Raw genomic sequence first — 20000 nt, 5'->3', positions numbered from 1 at the left:
GGAACGAGCCGTAGGCGAGTTCTGCCGAGCATCACGATATTCGATAGGAATTTGTAATTTCTTAATGCCATATTTAGCTACTATATGTCCCTGAACGTCACATGAAAACCGCTAGCCTAGCCGCCTAGCATAGTCTGGGGAGAGAGGAGCGCTTGCTGTCTTTCGTGACCAACGCAGCTGATTTCTTTACTTGATGAGAGACAGTGCAGTAGTGCTCGTTATATGCACGGTTGGAGAGCCTGTTTTCCATTGAGAGCCCGACTACCTGCTGTATAATAGAGGATTTGAGAACGGATTAATCACATTAGAAATATCATCAGTTTGCATTGGATGTTCACAAATAGATAAATCGGTTTGATGACCCGGTCGTCAAATTATTGGCTTAGAAATGCAACAAAAACTAAAAACAATCTCCATGAATTCAAGGAATAAATTGGCCTCCTGCAACTGTGCATATATGGGGTGGGTCTACACACCTGTATTTTAACATATCTGGTGGTACTTGGAGAGACACATATTTTCTGAGGTGGTGCTTGGCGTAAAAAGTGTGAGAACCACTGTTGTAGATCATATATGTTTCATGTTACAGTATAGGTGTAAAGCTGTGGCCTAATTCAGGTGTAGGACAGTGGTGTTTGTATATTGCTGAAAATCCTCTGAGAGCCATTCCAAAATGAGAGGGGCTCTCTATTCAAGAGTGGTAATTTAGCCTGAAACCTTTTGAAAAACGTTTTTGGGACATAAACAATATGATATAAATACTTTTTTTGAGCGGTGGTAAACCGCTCCATAGAGTGGCTGTGTGCGTGTGTCTGTAGCCACCTTTTCCTCAGTGTTTTGCCATAGCAATGTGTGTGTGTGTGTGTGTGTGTGTGTGTGTGTGTGTGTGTGTAGCCAGTATTACATCACCAATTACATCCTAGACCTATGTCCTAGCCTGAAGACATTATGCAAGCACGACCACCGCTCACTTCACATTGGGTGTGATTTTTAAATGCATGGTGTAACACCTTTAAAGGTGATACACTATGAAATTTCACTTTTCCTATTTTAAAACCTTTTTTGGGGTCCCACTAGCACGTTCTATCCTCACAAAGTCCCATTTCTGACCGTTGTGTCTTTCTCTGGTTTTGAGAAGGCGGAGGTTAAAAGTATCCCACGGGTTCTCAAAACGGGCTGTCCAGATTTGCTGCCGATACAAAAAAAAAAGTTTTTTTAAAAAGATTTTTTTTTGGGGGGGTGGGGCGCAGTTCAGGCCAAAGGTGGTACTGCAGCTGAAAATGAGAGGCTCTCTATTCAGGAGTGGTAATTTAGCCTCAAACCTTTTGAAAAACGTTTTTGGGACATAAATACTTTTTAAATGCATGTTGTATCACCTTTAAGTTACTCCGTTACCACCAAACCTAACGGCGCTACCTAACACCGTTAGTTATAGCGCTGTTACACCCAACACTGGTAATGTGGATGTGACCATATATGGGTCTATGATTGACATGTCCTTCCTTTGTGTGTTTCCTTCCAGAGACTGGCCAATCAGAAAGCCCCAATCAAGCCAGTGACTCTGACATCAAAGAACAGTCTGAGAACGGTAAGAACTGTGTGTGTGTGTGTGTGTGTGTGTGTGTGTGTGTGTGTGTGTGCGTGTGTGCGTGTGTGTGTGTGCGTGCGTGCGTGTGTGTGCGTGCAACAGGTCGGGGCCCTGTGGGTACCTGTTGGGTACACGTCCGTGTTTGACGGGCGGAAACGGGCGGAATATATACTATTATAAATTTGCGGGGACGGGCGGTGTGCGTCTAAACACGGGCGGGTGACATTTTACTGTGAAAATCGGATAACTGTTTCTGCCTAAAACAACGTCACAAGAGCACACAGTGAGCAGGACAGATGGAACCACGGCATGCATAAAGTAGGGCATTAACGAAAAAGTCGACACAAGTCGACACGTCGACACAAGTCGACTCCCACCAGAGAAAGTCGAAATTCGAAGTTGGAACAAAAAATGTTCTATTGTGAAAATAGCAGATCTACATGCTCACAGTGAGCATGTACTAGATCGGCTATTTTCACAATTTCTGGCCAATGTTTAATTTGTCATTTTAGAGGTATTAAAAAGTCCTTACATTTTCACTTTAGAAATGTGCAGATACCCTCTATACCAGGGCTACTCAACTTAACATGGCTCAGGGGCCACTCGGCAAAATACCAAAAGTCCAAGGGCTGCAAACTAAAAGTGTGAAAACAACAAGTTATTTGTCCACACATAAAGTAGAAAAAACATGTTTATTGGTATGACCATGACGGGCCGCATAGACGAGCCACAGAGACCACAGGGACCAGAGACGAGGGCGTGGCTTTCCAACACTGAGCTGGACATATGACGAAAATACACGAAAGAAGAAGAAGAAGACGAGCCACAGGGGCCGAATGCGGCCATGGGCCGCATGTTGAATAGCGCTGCTCCATACACTTAAACTTTATGTTGGTCTGTTTACTGTTGAGTGAGAAAACAATGTTTCACATTAAGTTAATCATCTGGGGACCCCTCAAAATAATTGGGGGGGTCGTGTGTGATGTGATGACGTCATCAAACGATAAAGTCGACTTCAACTCAACTTTTTACTGAGACGAGTCGACTTGCAAAAATCACAGGTCGTTAATGCCCTTGTGTACAGCACTGTTTAGCCTAAACGCCAAGTCACACACACGGAGCGGCTGCCAGCTGGAGCGCACACAGTGCGGAGGACACCGTCACACAACTCACGACTGAATAAAGAGAGGCGCTGCTTGTCTAGCGCCATGTAGCGGCCCAAACTAAAACGATCTGGGCTTTAGCCTGCATCTCATTAAACCTTAACCCTGCAAGGCCCAGCGTTGTTTTTTGGCAACATGTTTTAAATCATTTTAAAAATATATATATAATTCGTTTTTCTGTTCTTTTTTCACATTAACATCACCATTAAATCCTATTGTTTAGTATTACAATGCCATTGGCCACGATATTTGCATATAAATACCCCCCACAGAGACTGACATTCACACCTCCCAGAGAAGTTGAAATTCCATCATCTGGACATCTCACTTTTTAACTGAAGCTATTCCTCACTAAGACATAAGTAAAATGCCTGTAATATTGTTTTTTGTGATCATTAGAATGTCTAGAACATGTACATATGTTATTATTGTGAAAAATAACCCCAAAATGCAAATTAGAGCATGATTTATGATTTATGGCTATAAAACCTTACAAAGGGTTATTAATTTTTTAACATTACATTTTCCTGTGATTAGGACTCCTACAACACCATCTGATTTTCTTTTTTCTTTTTTTGGGCCAGTAGAAATTAATTTGGGTCTTAAAATGCAAACCCACACGTCTGAGAGATTGTGTTTTAGTCATGATGGGGCGCATGAATTAGAAAATAAATTCAACATTTTTTTTCTCTGTAATTTCATTAAGAAAATCAAAGAAAAAAATCTCAGAAATGTGTTTTGAGAAGTAGGCCTATTAGTTGCGACGCATTGTGAGCTTGTAGATCTGCTGTTTTCAATAGTATGGGTCCCGGGCAAAAGTTTGATTATTGAATTGAAGTCATAAGGATGTTAGCTGAGTCAGGGGCATAAGGTACCTTATGAAGTCATAAGGATGTTAGCTGAGTCAGGGGCATAAGGTACCTTATGAAGTCATAAGGATGAGTCAGGGGCATAAGGTACCTTATGAAGTCATAAGGATGAGTCAGGGGCATAAGGTACCTTATGAAGTCATAAGGATGTTAGCTGAGTCAGGGGCATAAGGTACCTTATGAAGTCATAAGGATGAGTCAGGGGCATAAGGTACCTTATGAAGTCATAAGGATGAGTCAGGGGCATAAGGTACCTTATGAAGTCATAAGGATGAGTCAGGGGCATAAGGTACCTTATGAAGTCATACAGATGAGACAGGGGCATAAGCTACCTTATGAAGTCATAAGGATGAGTCAGGGACATAAGGTACCTTATGAAGTCATAAGGATGTTAGCTGAGTCAGGGGCATAAGGTACCTTATGAAGTCATAAGGATGGGTGGCTGAGTAGGGGACATAAGGTACCTTATGCACTAAAGAATGCAGCCAGACCTCTTTACAAATATACTTTTACTTCAATAAAATATAAAGCAGAATCGATATTCTTTCTTTACATTAATTTACATCTGATCGTTGACTGTTGGGTCGATGGAACGTTCCATAGAGAGAGACACACACACACACACACACACACACACACACACACACACACACACACACACACACACACACACACACACACACACACACGCACGCTCGTTTCGTTAGCTCACTCACTTCTCAGTCTAATTCTGTTGCATTCTTATGTGATTATTCGTGCGTGTATGTGTGTGTGTGTGTGCATGCGTGCGTGCGTGCATGCGTGCGTGCGTGCGTGCGTGCGTGTGTGCGTGCGTGCGCGCGTGCGCACGTGCGTGTAGAATATGCTCCCTGTAGTGTTTTAGCTAAAGTCAGCACTTTGTCTTGCAATGAGCCATAGATATTACCCTCTCTCTCTCTCTCTCTCTCTCTCTCTCTCTCTCTCTCTCTCTCTCTCTCTCTCTCTCTCTCTGTCTCTCTCTCTCTCTCTCTCTCTCTCTCTCTCTGTCTCTCTCTCTCTCTCTCTAGTGTTATTTATGACTAGCAGGATGTTCCATGTTAAAGGAGTAGTTCACCCCTAAAATGTTTTTTTTTTTTCTTCTATTGATTACTCACATCATGGAGACTTGAGTTAGGGTTAGGGTTACTTGTATTTAGTTAAAAGAACAAGATGATGTGCACATCCTTTCCAAGTGCTGGTGCTGGGCTCAGGTCGACATGAGATTAAAGAATGGAGGTCCGCACACAGCTCAATGCTCCACAGTGTTTATTTAAAACATAAAGTTTGACGACGTTTCGGCCATCAGCTGGCCTTCATCAGGTGGAAATCATTAGTCACTGTCTTCCTTTTATAGGATAGTGAGTACAAAAATATGTAGTCACATTGTATTTAGTCACATTCCTAAGACCGACATTTGATTTCAATAAATGTATCCCCATTGATTCCGGATGGGGACCCAAATTCATTTGCGGAATCAATGGGGGTATATTTACTATAACCCAGGGGTTTTCAACGTGTTTTCAGGCCAGGGACCCCTTAGTTGAGAGAGAGATGAAGCAGGGACCCCCACAACCTGTTCATAGATTCCATATAGTTTCATTGTTTGACAGCACAATCATCAGTGTATTTTGGATTCATGTCAATTTGTGTTTTCAGATATTTAACCACTTGAACCGTCAATACTTAATAAACTTGACCTTTCACTCTGTACTTAGTCTGCTCTTTTTCCCCTCTACACCAAAGATCTTGGCCAAAAATAGCTGATCTACAAGCTCGCTTGTAGCTCTGCTATTTTTGGCTAAAGTTCTCAGAATATGGACGCTAGGGTTCAAGTGTTTAACATAAAAAAGTAGGAAAAAAAAGGTTTCTATCACTCAAGGATTTGGAGGACCCCCTGTAGTAACTCTGGGGACCCCCTAGGGGTCCCGGACCCCCTGTTGAAGACCCCTGCTATAAACATTGTTTTGTTTTAGGAATGTAAAAAACTTCCTGAAAGTCACACTGTAACCACCTGTGTGTGTGTGTGTGTGTGTGTGTGTGTGTGTGTGTGTGCGTGTGTGCGTGTGTGCGTGCGTGCGTGCGTGCGTGCGTGCGTGCGTGCGTGCGCGTAGTCTTTTGTCAAGATAATAGTCACATGAATGTTGTTTTTTTACAACAAGGGTTCATATTTTAGATTAGTCATTAGAGAAAAGAAGAGATGAGTGTTAAAACGGTTTAATTTACTGCTTTCTGTTGTTTTAGCGATTTTATTATTTTGATTTCAGTGGGTGGGGGTCATGTGGGGGTCATGCGTACAAGTGGCTAAATATGTCTTTTTAGACACAGTAAGCTGACAGTTTCTTTACTATTTACAAACCCCCATAAGTCACATCTGACCATGAAAGATTGTGGTGCATCTTGGGAATGGGCTTATTTTGTCTAAAAAATACATATTTAGCCACCAAAACGTTTTCCTCGCAACATAATCACTAAAATATCCTCACTGTCGGGCAGAAACCTTGTATCTCCAAGTTTCAAATGTGTAGTCTTTTGCCCTGATTCATCATACAAGACCGTCGCACAAAACAGCCGATCTAGTGAGGCGTTGAGTAATTGTAGATCTGCTATTTTCACTAGTTATAATGTATAATGTGTCTCTCTCTCTCTCTCTCTCTCTCTCTCTCTCTCTCTCTATGTCTCTCTCCCTCAGGTCACCTGGGTTTTCAGGACAGCTTCGTGACGCCGGGTGTTTTTACGGTCGCAGAACTCGTCCGAGTCTCACAGAGTAAGTTCTGCTGTCAATCACTGAACCATTGATTGATTGGTTTGATTGACTGATTGATTGATTGATTGATTTTATTAATTTATTTATTCATTTATTTATTCATTCATTCATTGCTTCATCAGCAGTTTTGTGGTAATGAACTAAAACTAGAAGCAGTGCTCTTCCGAGCGCAGGTCTCCACCAGGTCAGGCAGGTTATTTATTGTGGCCTCCTGGTGGCGCTAGAATAAGAGGCCAATGTGAAAAGGCTGCCATGCCTTCTTGGGCCTTCCACGGCAATCGGACGCTGTCTGGTAAATGCCTAAACTGTACATGGTATGGAATTCTGGATGGGTTTCTCCAACAGGCTGGCGTTCGATGTTCGTCTGTAGGCCACCTGGTGTTTAGGATGCGTCTGAGGCATTTGTTAAAGGTGATACACCATGCATTTAAAAAGTATTTATGTCATATTGTTTATGTCCCAAAAACGTTTTTCAAAAGATTTGAGGCTAAATTACCACTCCTGAATAGAGAGCCTCTCTCATTTTTGAATGGCTCTCAGAGCATTTCAGCTGCAGTACCACCTTTGGCCTTTTTTTTCCAAAATCTTAGAAGGATTCAAAAGACACTTATAGAATCGGGTCAAAATTCTAATTTTCACGATTTTTCAAAAAATAGCAGATCTACAAGCTCGCTGCGCGGCACTCGGTGAATAACTTGAAATAAGGTGTTTTTCAGTTGCTTGGCATTGATGTTCTGTGCATTCAGTTCTTATTTTACACTTGGTGTCAGTAAAAAGCAACATCTCAGGTGCAGTATAGTGACTGGACATAACGGATCATACTGTTTTAGCAAATTCAACATAAACAACCATATAAAAAGGAACCAGGGCAGAACAAGGCAGAGAGAGCCTGCTGCTAAAAATGGCCAGACAAAACTGTGAAAAGCGATGACTAATCACTAAACCATAGTTTTGTGGGTCGGTTTTTAGCCTAATAAATATGTTTCAGTGCAAAATTAATGCTTGGATTCAGAATCATGAAGAACCAGCTAGTTTGACCCCTCACATGCTACTTAAAGGACCAGGTCACCTCTGGGACAACCAGATCTTATTTTATTGTTGTGTGGGACATGATCAACACAATCCTGAGTTATTTTTTCTGTTCAATCTGTGTAGATATTTTAGTATTTCAGCCGATTTCAGCATGCTACAACTGGTCATATGATGCTAAATGCATCATATGGCCAGTTTTAGCATGCTGAAATACTAACATATCTAAAAACACAGATTGAACACAAAATATTTTTCAGGATTGTGTTGATCGTGTCCCACACAACAATGAAATAAGATCTGTTTGTCCCAGAGGTGAACTGGTCCTTTAAAGCAGTTTCTTTTTCTTACTTTTTTTCTTACTTTTTTTCTGCATAGTAAAGTTAAAGGGACCCAAACTTTCAACATATTTTTTCAATATGTTCCACCAATGGGATTTCTTAGGACTTTTGATATGTTGTTGCCAGTATTTAGTCAGGTACATGGGTATCTTAGTGGTGTAGTGTATCTTGTAGACCAGTATTTAGCCAGGTACATGGGTATCTTAGTGGTGTAGTGTATCCTGTAGACCAGTAGTCAGGTACATGGGTATCTTAGTGGTGTAGTGTATCTTGTAGACCAGTATTTAGTCAGGTACATGGGTATCTTAGTGGTGTAGTGTATCTTGTACACCAGTATTTAGTCAGGTACATGGGTATCTTAGTGGTGTAGTGTATCTTGTAGACCAGTATTTAGTCAGGTACATGGGTATCTTAGTGGTGTAGTGTATCTTGTTGACCAGTATTTAGTCAGGTACATGGGTATCTTAGTGGTGTAGTGTATCTTGTACACCAGTATTTAGTCAGGTACATGGGTATCTTAGTGGTGTAGTGTATCTTGTACACCAGTATTTAGTCAGGTACATGGGTATCTTAGTGGTGTAGTGAATCTTGTACACCAGTATTTAGTCAGGTACATGGGTATCTTAGTGGTGTAGTGTATCTTGTAGACCAGTATTTAGTCAGGTACATGGGTATCTTAGTGGTGTAGTGTATCTTGTAGACCAGTATTTAGTCAGGTACATGGGTATCTTAGTGGTGTAGTGTATCTTGTAGACCAGTATTTAGTCAGGTACATGGGTATCTTAGTGGTGTAGTGTATCTTGTAGACCAGTATTTAGTCAGGTACATGGGTATCTTAGTGGTGTAGTGTATCTTGTACACCAGTATTTAGTCAGGTACATGGGTATCTTAGTGGTGTAGTGAATCTTGTACACCAGTATTTAGTCAGGTACATGGGTATCTTAGTGGTGTAGTGAATCTTGTACACCAGTATTTAGTCAGGTACATGGGTATCTTAGTGGTGTAGTGTATCTTGTAGACCAGTATTTAGTCAGGTACATGGGTATCTTAGTGGTGTAGTGTATCTTGTAGACCAGTATTTAGTCAGGTACATGGGTATCTTAGTGGTGTAGTGTATCTTGTAGACCAGTATTTAGTCAGGTACATGGGTATCTTAGTGGTGTAGTGTATCTTGTAGACCAGTATTTAGTCAGGTACATGGGTATCTTAGTGGTGTAGTGTATCTTGTAGACCAGTATTTAGTCAGGTACATGGGTATCTTAGTGGTGTAGTGTATCTTGTAGACCAGTATTTAGTCAGGTACATGGGTATCTTAGTGGTGTAGTGTATCTTGTAGACCAGTATTTAGTCAGGTACATGGGTATCTTAGTGGTGTAGTGTATCTTGTAGACCAGTATTTAGTCAGGTACATGGGTATCTTAGTGGTGTAGTGTATCTTGTAGACCAGTATTTAGTCAGGTACATGGGTATCTTAGTGGTGTAGTGTATCTTGTAGACCAGTATTTAGTCAGGTACATGGGTATCTTAGTGGTGTAGTGTATCTTGTAGACCAGTATTTAGTCAAGTACATGGGTGTCTTAGTGGTGTAGTGTATCTTGTAGACCAGTATTTAGTCAAGTACATGGGTGTCTTAGTGGTGTAGTGTATCTTGTAGACCAGTATTTAGTCAGGTACATGGGTATCTTAGTGGTGTAGTGTATCTTGTAGACCAGTATTTAGTCAGGTACATGGGTATCTTAGTGGTGTAGTGTATCTTGTAGACCAGTATTTAGTCAGGTACATGGGTATCTTAGTGGTGTAGTGTATCTTGTAGACCAGTATTTAGTCAGGTACATGGGTATCTTAGTGGTGTAGTGTATCTTGTACACCAGTATTTAGTCAGGTACATGGGTATCTTAGTGGTGTAGTGAATCTTGTACACCAGTATTTAGTCAGGTACATGGGTATCTTAGTGGTGTAGTGAATCTTGTACACCAGTATTTAGTCAGGTACATGGGTATCTTAGTGGTGTAGTGTATCTTGTAGACCAGTATTTAGTCAGGTACATGGGTATCTTAGTGGTGTAGTGTATCTTGTAGACCAGTATTTAGTCAGGTACATGGGTATCTTAGTGGTGTAGTGTATCTTGTAGACCAGTATTTAGTCAGGTACATGGGTATCTTAGTGGTGTAGTGTATCTTGTAGACCAGTATTTAGTCAGGTACATGGGTATCTTAGTGGTGTAGTGTATCTTGTAGACCAGTATTTAGTCAGGTACATGGGTATCTTAGTGGTGTAGTGTATCTTGTAGACCAGTATTTAGTCAGGTACATGGGTATCTTAGTGGTGTAGTGTATCTTGTAGACCAGTATTTAGTCAGGTACATGGGTATCTTAGTGGTGTAGTGTATCTTGTAGACCAGTATTTAGTCAGGTACATGGGTATCTTAGTGGTGTAGTGTATCTTGTACACCAGGCCCATTGCAGGATGCTATACTCTGCCATCTACGTTAAGCCACCCCACGCTAGGTTGATGAAAAGCAGTAAAAAAAAAAAAGAAAAAAGAAAAAAAAATATCATGCAGTTTTGCTATAAATCTATCTATCTAATCTATCTATAAATCCAACCAAACCATTCGTATTGTTAATCGTTCCACCGGAAAATACAGGCAAGCATTGTGGACTTTTTTATTTTATTGTTTTAACAAGATCAGCGCCAGTCGACTTTGAGGTCGACTATGTCACTGTGGACTTCCCTGCCAAGCGACTTTAATCGACCTTTATATAAAAGCATTGTTTAAGCTTTTATTTGGGTTAATAGACGGAGCGAAATGGTTAGCTTACCTTCGGCTAGTAACATCACGTAAACCGTGAAAAAAAAAGGATACGATTATGACGTCACTGCTAAACCAGGCCTTCCTGTTTACATTAGCTTCTGCTAGCCGCTAGGCTCAATGCAAACCATCCGACCCTTACGCAGCTTCACTAGGCCGGATTTTGATTCGGAAACTTTCTGTGTGGCGTCTGTATACGTTCCGGTGCCCATACCGATGGTGGTTTTAGACGATCAAGCACGAATTGAACAGTATTGAGCTCAGATGGCGGCCCGCGGAGATCCCATTGTGAGTCAATGGAGCGACGTCACTATCCCATACTTGACTCTTGGTTTTTACATGGCTTCTTCTACAGTCTATGGTTTTAGTGTTACGATGGCTCACTCTAGTGGTCATTTTGTGGTATGGTATATCATCATGGCTTTGAATTTGAATGCATCATGATGATAAAATATAGCTATTTCCTGGCGTTATTAGCGCGAATTCATATTTTAATTTGGCTGGCCTTAATGGACTGGAATTTTTATCCCACAATGTTGTAACCCATTTTTCACACGGTGCCAATTTGCCTAACCTGTAATCCTGGGCTCTGCTCTCCCTCTGCCAACCTGGGGAGAGCCCTGAACTGAGCTCATGCTTCCTTCAGTGCATGAGGGAGTGAACAGGCCGCTTCTTTTCAACTGACAGGAGTGATTGTTGGACGTAGCACATGGGAGGAACGTTATTCCAACCGATTCCTTTCCCATCCATCAGGCACACTGGCTGACCAGGGGGAGGCAGTATAGAGACCACGATTAATGTATGTTTATGTCAAGGTACCCTAGGGGACACGAGGAGAACATGCAAACTCCACACAGAAAGGCCCTTTCGCCAACCCCACCTAGGGTGTGGGTGTGGGCGCTGATGACACAGAGGAGAGTACACAAGAGAGTACACAAAACATGCCAAAAACAAACAATCCGCAAAGACAAGAAATAGTTGTCTTAATCATGGCTGCCAGTTCCCACCTAATGTTAGTCATGGCTGCCAGTTCCCACCTGATGTTGTGTGGGAGTCCAGACTGCTCCAGACCGTACTGAATAACTGCTAGCTTACATAACGTCTTCAGGCTAGGACTCAAGTCTAAGACATACAGGTCACCAGGTGTGCTGTCTCCTCCAAAGCGTATGATGCGATCTCCCATCATGCAACAGCACATATTCTTTATCCTTTTTGGTCCTTTCCCCTTGGCCTCAACCTGCTTCCAGCAGAAGGTCTCTGGACTGAATTTACACAGATAATTGAAGGTCTATGTCCAGTTGCAGCCACTAAATATGTACAGCTCTCCATTGTAGGGAAAGGCTAAATGACCCCAATGTCCTTCTGGACGAAGACGTGCAGGTGTGTTCATCCAGCAGTTGGTCTCTGTGTCAAACACTCTGATGGTGTTGTAGTTGTAGCAATGCCACCCACAGCCCCCAAATACAAACATCTTTGTCCCGATGATGGTGGCAGAGTGACGGTATGAAACAGGAGGTGGAGTTCCTCTGGTTCTAATTAAAGACCAGACCATAGTGGTGGTGTCCAACTTGTAGATGTCATTAGTGGATCCAGTCCGGGTACATCCACCATGAATAAACATGACCTTCCCCAAGACGCAGGCTGAGTGGTTCCTCCTCTCCTCTGGAACACTCCCAGAAACATGTGGTTTGAACCATCTGTGGGTGTCAACATCAAATGCATAAAGCAGATTGTTACAGTACTTCCTCAGGAAGTAATCATACCCTCCCCAGAGGTAGACAGTATCTTCCATCAGTACAGCTGTGTGGTCCCTCCTCCTGGAGGGAACCTCACAAAGAGGTTCTCCTCTTCCAGGTGTTTCTGGGGTCACCTTCATCCAGCACAAAGACACTGTGTTGAAGACTTGTACATTGATCAGATCATCCCTACCGTTTACACCGAAGTAGTAAACCTTGTGTCCGTGTCCTACAACTGCGTTGCAACGGTACCCTTTTGGAGCTCCATTCAGATGCACGGTCCAGTGTAACATTTCTCTCAGCGTAGATCGGGTTGGAATCATCAGGTCCTGCTCCGTAACAGAATGCAGTGGTCCTGTTGCACTGGCTATCACTTATTGGTTCAGGGGTAGAAATGTCACGCAATGCTTTGACCAATCGGTAAGGCCGATCAAAGCTTTGACCAATCGGTAAGGTTGATCAAAGCTTTGACCAATCGGTAAGGTCGATTAAAGCTTTGACCAATCGGTAAGGCCGATCAAAGCTTTGACCAATCGGTAAGGCCGATCAAAGCTTTGACCAATCGGTAAGGCTGATGAGTTGGGTCGGCCAAATCTAGGAAGCCGATTACTGCTGATCTCCTAATTGACCTACATCATCCCACGAGGGAAAATCAGTTTTCAGCTTAACCCAGCTGAACCCAGTGCTGCCCACAAGGAGCGTGAGGGAAGGGGAGCAGTGATAGCTGGAGCAGGGAATCGTACCTGCGACCTCTGGGGCCTCCGGAGTCCTAGGTATGGACACTAACCACAGTGGTGAAAAAAAAGTCCTCAAATGTTTTACTTGAGTAAAAGTATCAATGCTGCAGTTTAATGATTGGGTGGCGACATTTGTTTCACAAGATGTTCTTGTTACTTGCAGGGAAGGCCACATGGAGGCTGTTGTCTTCTCCCCCTGTTATTAAGAGTCTGGTAATACAAATTTACTTGAGTAATAGTACAACAGTATAGAGTAACAAAGTCATGACATCACTCGCTCATCCCCCGTTTCACAGAAGTAATTTCTCTGTGGAGAATAACTTTGAGTCATCTTAAAATCCTCTCATATAAGCATTGTGGTCCAAACATAAACAAACGGTCTTTGCGATATTGTCGGTGAGGAGGCTCTCTATGGTTTATGATAGTCAGTCACTCATATTTGATAAAGCCTGTTTCTAGCGAAAATGTAACTAATTCTGTGACCGTAGCATTAGCGTTTTCTCACCATCAGTTGATTCTTCATATCCGTATGAGTCAAACCACTGGGATCATTGTTTATGTTTGGAACACAGTTCTTATATGACAAGATATGAAAAAAAAGTCTATGGGAATTCAGGATGGGGGAAAAAAAACGTGAACCAGGTAGGATGGGTATATGACGTAAACCTTTGTTGCTAGATTGGCATCAAATATAGTTAAATACCAAAACTAATAAGTACTAATTGTGCAGAGTGTGAACCTCTGTGGTTTAACTACGTATGAAAACTGACACATCTTGTCTTGTCCGTAACGCCTCATTACAGCTGACCTCCATGACATCACCTGGTGTGACATCACCTTCACCTGTCCAATATGGGCATTCCCATATGAAGCCATGTTAGGGTAACCACACTAACAGAATCCCTCTTATGCCCATACATGGGGGTCCCTGATGTTATCAATATTAAGCCCATAGCTTGGAATGCCAATATAAGGACATATTGTGTGAGTCTCATGTGGGCTAGAACTAGTGATACTCAAACTCCGGTCCGCGGGCCACTGACGGCCCACGGCGTAATTTTGACTGGCTGACTGACTTTGAGCCACCCCACGCTAGACTGAAGAAAAACAAGAAAAAAAACAATCAAACAAAAAAAAAGACAAGCATTATGGACTGAATGTGCTCAAGTCTTCTGTGTTTTTTTGTCCTTATTAATACATATTTTTTTATTGTTTTAATGGACTTTGTTTTTTCCTGATTTTTTATCCCACAATGTTGTAACCCATTTCTCACCCAGTGCCAATTTGCCTAAGCTGTAATCCTGGGCTCTGCTCTCCCTCTGCCAACCTGGGGAGAGCCCCGAACTGAGCTCATGCTTCCTTCAGTGCATGAGGGAGTTTGCCCGGTAGGACGTTGCGCATGGAAGGAACACGTTATTCGAACAGTTCCTTTCCCATCCATCAGGCACGCTGGCTGGCCAGGGGGAGGCAGTATAGAGACCATGATTACTGTATGTTTATGTCAAGGTACCCTAGGGGACACGGGGAGAACATGCAAACTCCACACAGACAGGCCCTTTCGCCAACTCCACCTAGGGTGTGGGCGCTGATGACACAGAGGAGAGAACACGCCCCCAGAGCCCACAGCGTCCCCCGGCGGGAATCAAACCCAGGACCTTCTAGCTGTGAGGTGACAGTGCTACCGACTGAGCCACCGTGCCCTCAAAACAAAACAAAACATACCAAAAACTAACAATCCGAAAAGACAAGAAATATTTGTCTTAGTCATGGCTGCCATTTCCCATCCAATGTTAGTTATGGCTGCCAGTTCCCACCTGATGTTGTGTGGGAGTCCAGACTGCTCCAGACCGTACTGAATAACTGCTAGCTTACATAACGTCTTCAGGCTAGGACTCAAGTCTAAGACATACAGGTCATCAGGTGTGTTGACTCCTCCAAAGAGGATGATTCGATCTCCCATCATGCAACAACACATATTATTCATCATCTTTGGTCCTTTCCCCTTGGCCTCAACCTTCTTCCAGCAGAAGGTCTCTGGACTGAATTTCCAAAGATCATTCAAGTCCTGGTTCCATTTGCTGCCACCAAATACATACAGCTCTCCATTGTAGGTACAGGCTGAATGATCACAGCGTCCTTCTGGAAGAAGCTGTGTAGAAGGTGTGTTCATCCAGCAGTTGGTCTCTGTGTCAAACACTCTGATGGTTTTGCACCTCCATCCCCCAATTACAAACATCTTTGTCCCGATGATGGTGGCAGAGTACCACCATGAATTAGGAGGTGGAGTTCCTCTGGTGTTCATTAAAGACCAGACCATAGTGGTGGTGTCCAACTTGTAGATGTCATTAGTGCATCCAGTCCGCCTGGTCCATCCTCCATGAATAAACATGACCTTCCCCAAGACACAGGCTGAGTGGTAGTCCCTCTCCTCTGGAACAGTCCCTGAAACCTGTGGTTTGAACCAGCTGTGGGTGTCAACATCAAATGCATAAAGCAGATTGTTACAGTACTTCCTCAGGCAGTAATCATGCCCTCCCCAGAGGTAGACAGTATCTTCAATCAGTACAGCTGTGTATCCCCACCTCCTGGAGGGAACCTCACAATGACGTTCTCCTCTTCCAGGTGTTTCTGGGGTCAACTTCATCCAGCACAAAGACACTGAGTTGAAGACACGCACATCCATCAAGCCATCTCTACCGTTTACACCGAAGTAGTAAACATTGTGTCCGTGTCCTACAACTGCGTTGCTGTAGTACCTTATTGGAGCTCCATTCAGATGCACGGTCCAGTGAAACATTTCTCTCAACGTAGATCGGGTTGGAATCATCAGGTCCTGCTCCGTAACAGAATGCAGTGCTCCTGTTGCACTGGCTATCACTTATTGGTTCAGGGGTAGAAATGTCACGCAACACTTTGACCAATCGTTAAGGCCGATCAAAGCTTTGATCAATCGGTAAGGCCGATCAAAGCTTTGACCAATTGGTATGGTCGATCAAAGCTTTGACCAATCGGTAAGGCTGATGAATTGGGTCGGCCAAATCTAGGAAGCCGATTACTGCTGATCTCCTAATTGACCTACATCATCCCACGAGGGAAAATCAGTTTTCAGCTTAACCCAGCTGAACCCAGTGCTGCCCACAAGGAGCGTGAGGGAAGGGGAGCAGTGATAGCTGGAGCAGGGAATCGTACCTGCGACCTCTGGGGCCTCCGGAGTCCTAGGTATGGACACTAACCACAGTGGTGAAAAAAAAGTCCTCAAATGTTTTACTTGAGTAAAAGTATCAATGCTGCAGTTTAATGATTGGGTGGCGACATTTGTTTCACAAGATGTTCTTGTTACTTGCAGGGGAGGCCACATGGAGGCTGTTGTCTTCTCCCACTGTTATTAAGAGTCTGGTAATACAAATGTACTTGAGTAATAGTACAACAGTATAGAGTAACAAAGTCATGACATCACTCGCTCATCCCCCGGTTCACAGAAGTCATTTCTCTATGGAGAATAACTTTGAGTCATCTTAAAATCCTCTCATATAAGCATTGTGGTCCAAACATAAACAAACGGTCTTTGCGATATTGTCGGAGAGGAGGCTCTCTATGGTTTATGATAGTCAGTCACTCATATTTGATAAAGCCTGTTTCTAGCGAAAATTTAACTAATTCTGTGACAGTAACATTAGCGTTTTCTCACCATCAGTTGATTCGTCATATCCATATGAGTCAAACCACTGAGATCATTTGTTTATGTTTGGAACACAGTTCTTATATGACAAGATATGAAAAAAAAAGTCTATGGGAATTCAGGATGGGGGAAAAAAACGTGAACCAGGTAGGATGGGTATATGACGTAAACCTTTGTTGCTAGATTGGCATCAAATATAGTTAAATAAAAACTAATAAGTACTTATTGTGCAGAGAGTGAACCTCTGTGGTTTAACTATGTATGAAAACTGACACATCTTGTCTTGTCCGTAACGCCTCATTACAGCTGACCTCCATGACATCACCTGGTGTGACATCACCTTCACCTGTCCAATATGGGTATTCCCATATGAAGCCATGTTAGGGTAACCACACTAACAGAATCCCTCTTATGCCCATACATGGGGGTCCCTGATGTTATCAATATTAAGCCCATAGCTTGGATTGCCCATACAAGGACATATTGTGTGAGTTTCATGTGGGCTAGAACTAGTGATACTCAAACTCTGGTCCGCCGGCCACTTCCGGCCCACGGCGTAATTTTGACTGGCTGACTGACTTTGAGCCACCCCATGCTAGTCCGATGTTCCGACGACTGCGAAACATCTGGTCGTCAAAAGCCATCACTGCGGCCACAAAGCTACGCCTTTACATATCAGTGGTCATCCCAACAGCGATCTACGCCTGTGAGACCTGGATGAAGACAGCCAGCATCACCAACAAGTTGGATGTCTTCCACAGACGGTGCCTTAGATCCATCTTCAGGATCTCGTGGAGAGACCACATCACCAATGAAGAGGTGATGAGAAGGGCAGGGGTGCAACCCCTGTCGGACATCGTCTCCGACAGGAGAAGGAGAATGATGGGGCACTTACTCCGACTGCCAAGAGAGAGACCGTCAAGTGTGGCAATGGACTGGATGCCAGAGGGTGGAAAGAGGAAGAGAGGGAGGCCAAAGAGGACGTGGAGACAGACAGCCAAGGAAGATCTGAGCGAGATGGGAGTCAGCTGGCATGGAGCACGAAGGGTCGCCAGGGACCGGAGCAAATGGAGAGGACTCATCGCCCAATGTTCCAATAGGAACGGGAGGAACTAAGTCTAAGTATTAAGTCTAAGTCTACGCTAGACTGATGGGAAAAAAAGGAGGAAAGAAAGAAAGAAAGAAGAAAATGCTTTCTCCTGCAGTTTGTGCTATACATCCAACCAAACCATCCGTATTATTAATTGTTCCACTGGAAAATACAGACAAGCATTATGGACTGAATGTGCTCAAGTCATCCGTGTTTTTTTTTGTCTTTATTAATATATTTTTTTTATTGTTTTAATGGACTTAGTTTTTGTCCTGACTATTTATCCCACAATGTTGTAACCCATTTTTCACCCAGTGCCAATTTGCCTAAGCTGTAATCCTGGGCTCTGCTCTCCCTCTGCCAACCTGGGGAGAGCCCCGAACTGAGCTCATGCTTCCTTCAGTGCATGAGGAGTGAGCAGGCCGCTTCTTTCCCCCTGACAGGAGGGAGTTTGCCCGGTAGGACGTTGCACATGGAAGGAACACGTTAATCGAACCAGTTCCTTTCCCATCCATCAGACACGCTGACTGACCAGGGGGAGGCAGTATAGAGACCATGATTCATTTATGTTTGTGTCAAGGTACCCTAGGGGACACGAGGAGAACATGCAAACTCCACACAGAAAGGCCCTTTGCCAACCTCACCTAGGGTGTGGGCGCTGATGACACAGAGGAGAGAACACGCCCCCAGCGCCCACAGCGTCCCCCGGTGGGAATCAAACCCAGGACCTTCTAGCTGTGAGGTGACAGTGCTACCGACTGAGCCACCGTGCCCTCAAAACAAAACAAAACATACCAAAAACTAACAATCCGAAAAGACAAGAAATATTTGTCTTAGTCATGGCTGCCATTTCCCATCCAATGTTAGTCATGGCTGCCAGTTCCCACCTGATGTTGTGTGGGAGTCCAGACTGCTCCAGACCGTACTGAATAACTGCTCTGGTGTTAATTAAAGACCAAACCATAGTGGTGGTGTCCATCTTGTAGATTTCATTTGTGCGTTCAGTCTGGGTCCATCCTCCATGAATAAACATGGCCTTCTCAAAGACACAAGCTGAGTGGCCGTCCCTCATGTCTGGAACAGTCCCTGAAACCTGTGGTTTGAACCATCTGTGGGCGTCAACATCAAATGCATAAAGCACATTGTTGCAGTTCTTCCCTGTGTAGCAATAAAACCCTCCCCAGAGGTAGACAGTATCTTCAATCAGTACAGCTGTGTGGCACCTCCTCCTGGAGGGAACCTCACAATGAGGTTGTCCTCTTCCAGGTGTTTCTGGGGTCACCTTCATCCAGCACAAAGACACTGTGTTGAAGACACGCACATCCATCAGGCCATCTCTACCGTTTACACCGAAGTAGTAAACCTTGTGTCCGTGTCCTACAACTGCGTTGCAGTAGTACCTTATTGGAGCTCCATTCAGATGCACGGTCCAGTGAAACATTTCTCTCAGCGTAGATCGGGTTGGAATCATCAGGTCCTGATCCGTAACAGAATGCAGTAGTCCTGTTACGCTGGCTGATATATCACTTATTGGTTCAGGGATAGAAATGTCACGCAATGCTTTGACCAATCGGTAAGGTCGATCAAAGCTTTGACCAATCGGTAAGGTCGATCAAAGCTTTGACCAATCGGTAAGGCCGATCAAAGCTTTGACCAATCGATAAGGCCGATCAAAGCTTTGACCAATCGGTAAGGCTGATGAGTTGAGTCGGCCAATCTAGGAAGCGGATGACTGCTGATCTCCTAATATGGTACACAGTGGTGGAAAAAAGTACTCAAATGTTTTACTTGAGTGAAAGAAATACTCTGTTATGAGTCTTCTTCTTTGGTGTATCATCGTCCTTGATGATTGGGTGGCGACATTTGTTTCACAAGATGTTCTCGTTACTTGCAGGGGAGGCCACATGGAGACTGTTGTCTTCTCCCACTGTTATACGTTTGGTAATCAACATTTACTTCAGTAAGAGTACAAAAGTATTGGCATCAAATATAACACTTTGCTAGCCGAAATAGAATGGCTTGTTGTAGATTAGCCGTGGAATTTCTATTATTGTATTATGATCTGAGACATAATATTATGTTTATAAACATGAGCCCGCCACCCCTCCTTCTTGGACCGCGCCGTTGTTTTTTCTTTTTTTTCAATCCCCAGGTCGTTAGCTCACCATGATTATC

At 43.4% G+C, this 20000-nt stretch overlaps 1 protein-coding gene across 1 annotated transcript in view; it reads left to right on the top strand.

The window, feature by feature from the left end:
- nfia (nuclear factor I/A) overlaps nt 1-20000 on the top strand; it is a gene marked incomplete at both ends in the record, with an annotated part of 170391 nt that overhangs the window by 100195 nt on the left and 50196 nt on the right. Inside the window, 2 exon segments of the mRNA XM_080750020.1 lie at nt 1523-1588; nt 6328-6402. Coding sequence (XP_080606146.1) covers nt 1523-1588; nt 6328-6402 — 141 coding nt within the window.

This window comes from Nannobrachium achirus, assembly GCF_963921795.1.
Source record: "Nannobrachium achirus genome assembly, chromosome: 1".
NCBI classification, from domain to species: Eukaryota; Metazoa; Chordata; class Actinopteri; order Myctophiformes; family Myctophidae; genus Nannobrachium; species Nannobrachium achirus.
The sequence above is the reverse complement of the archived record's forward strand: the minus strand, read 5'-3'. Positions and strand labels throughout refer to the sequence as shown.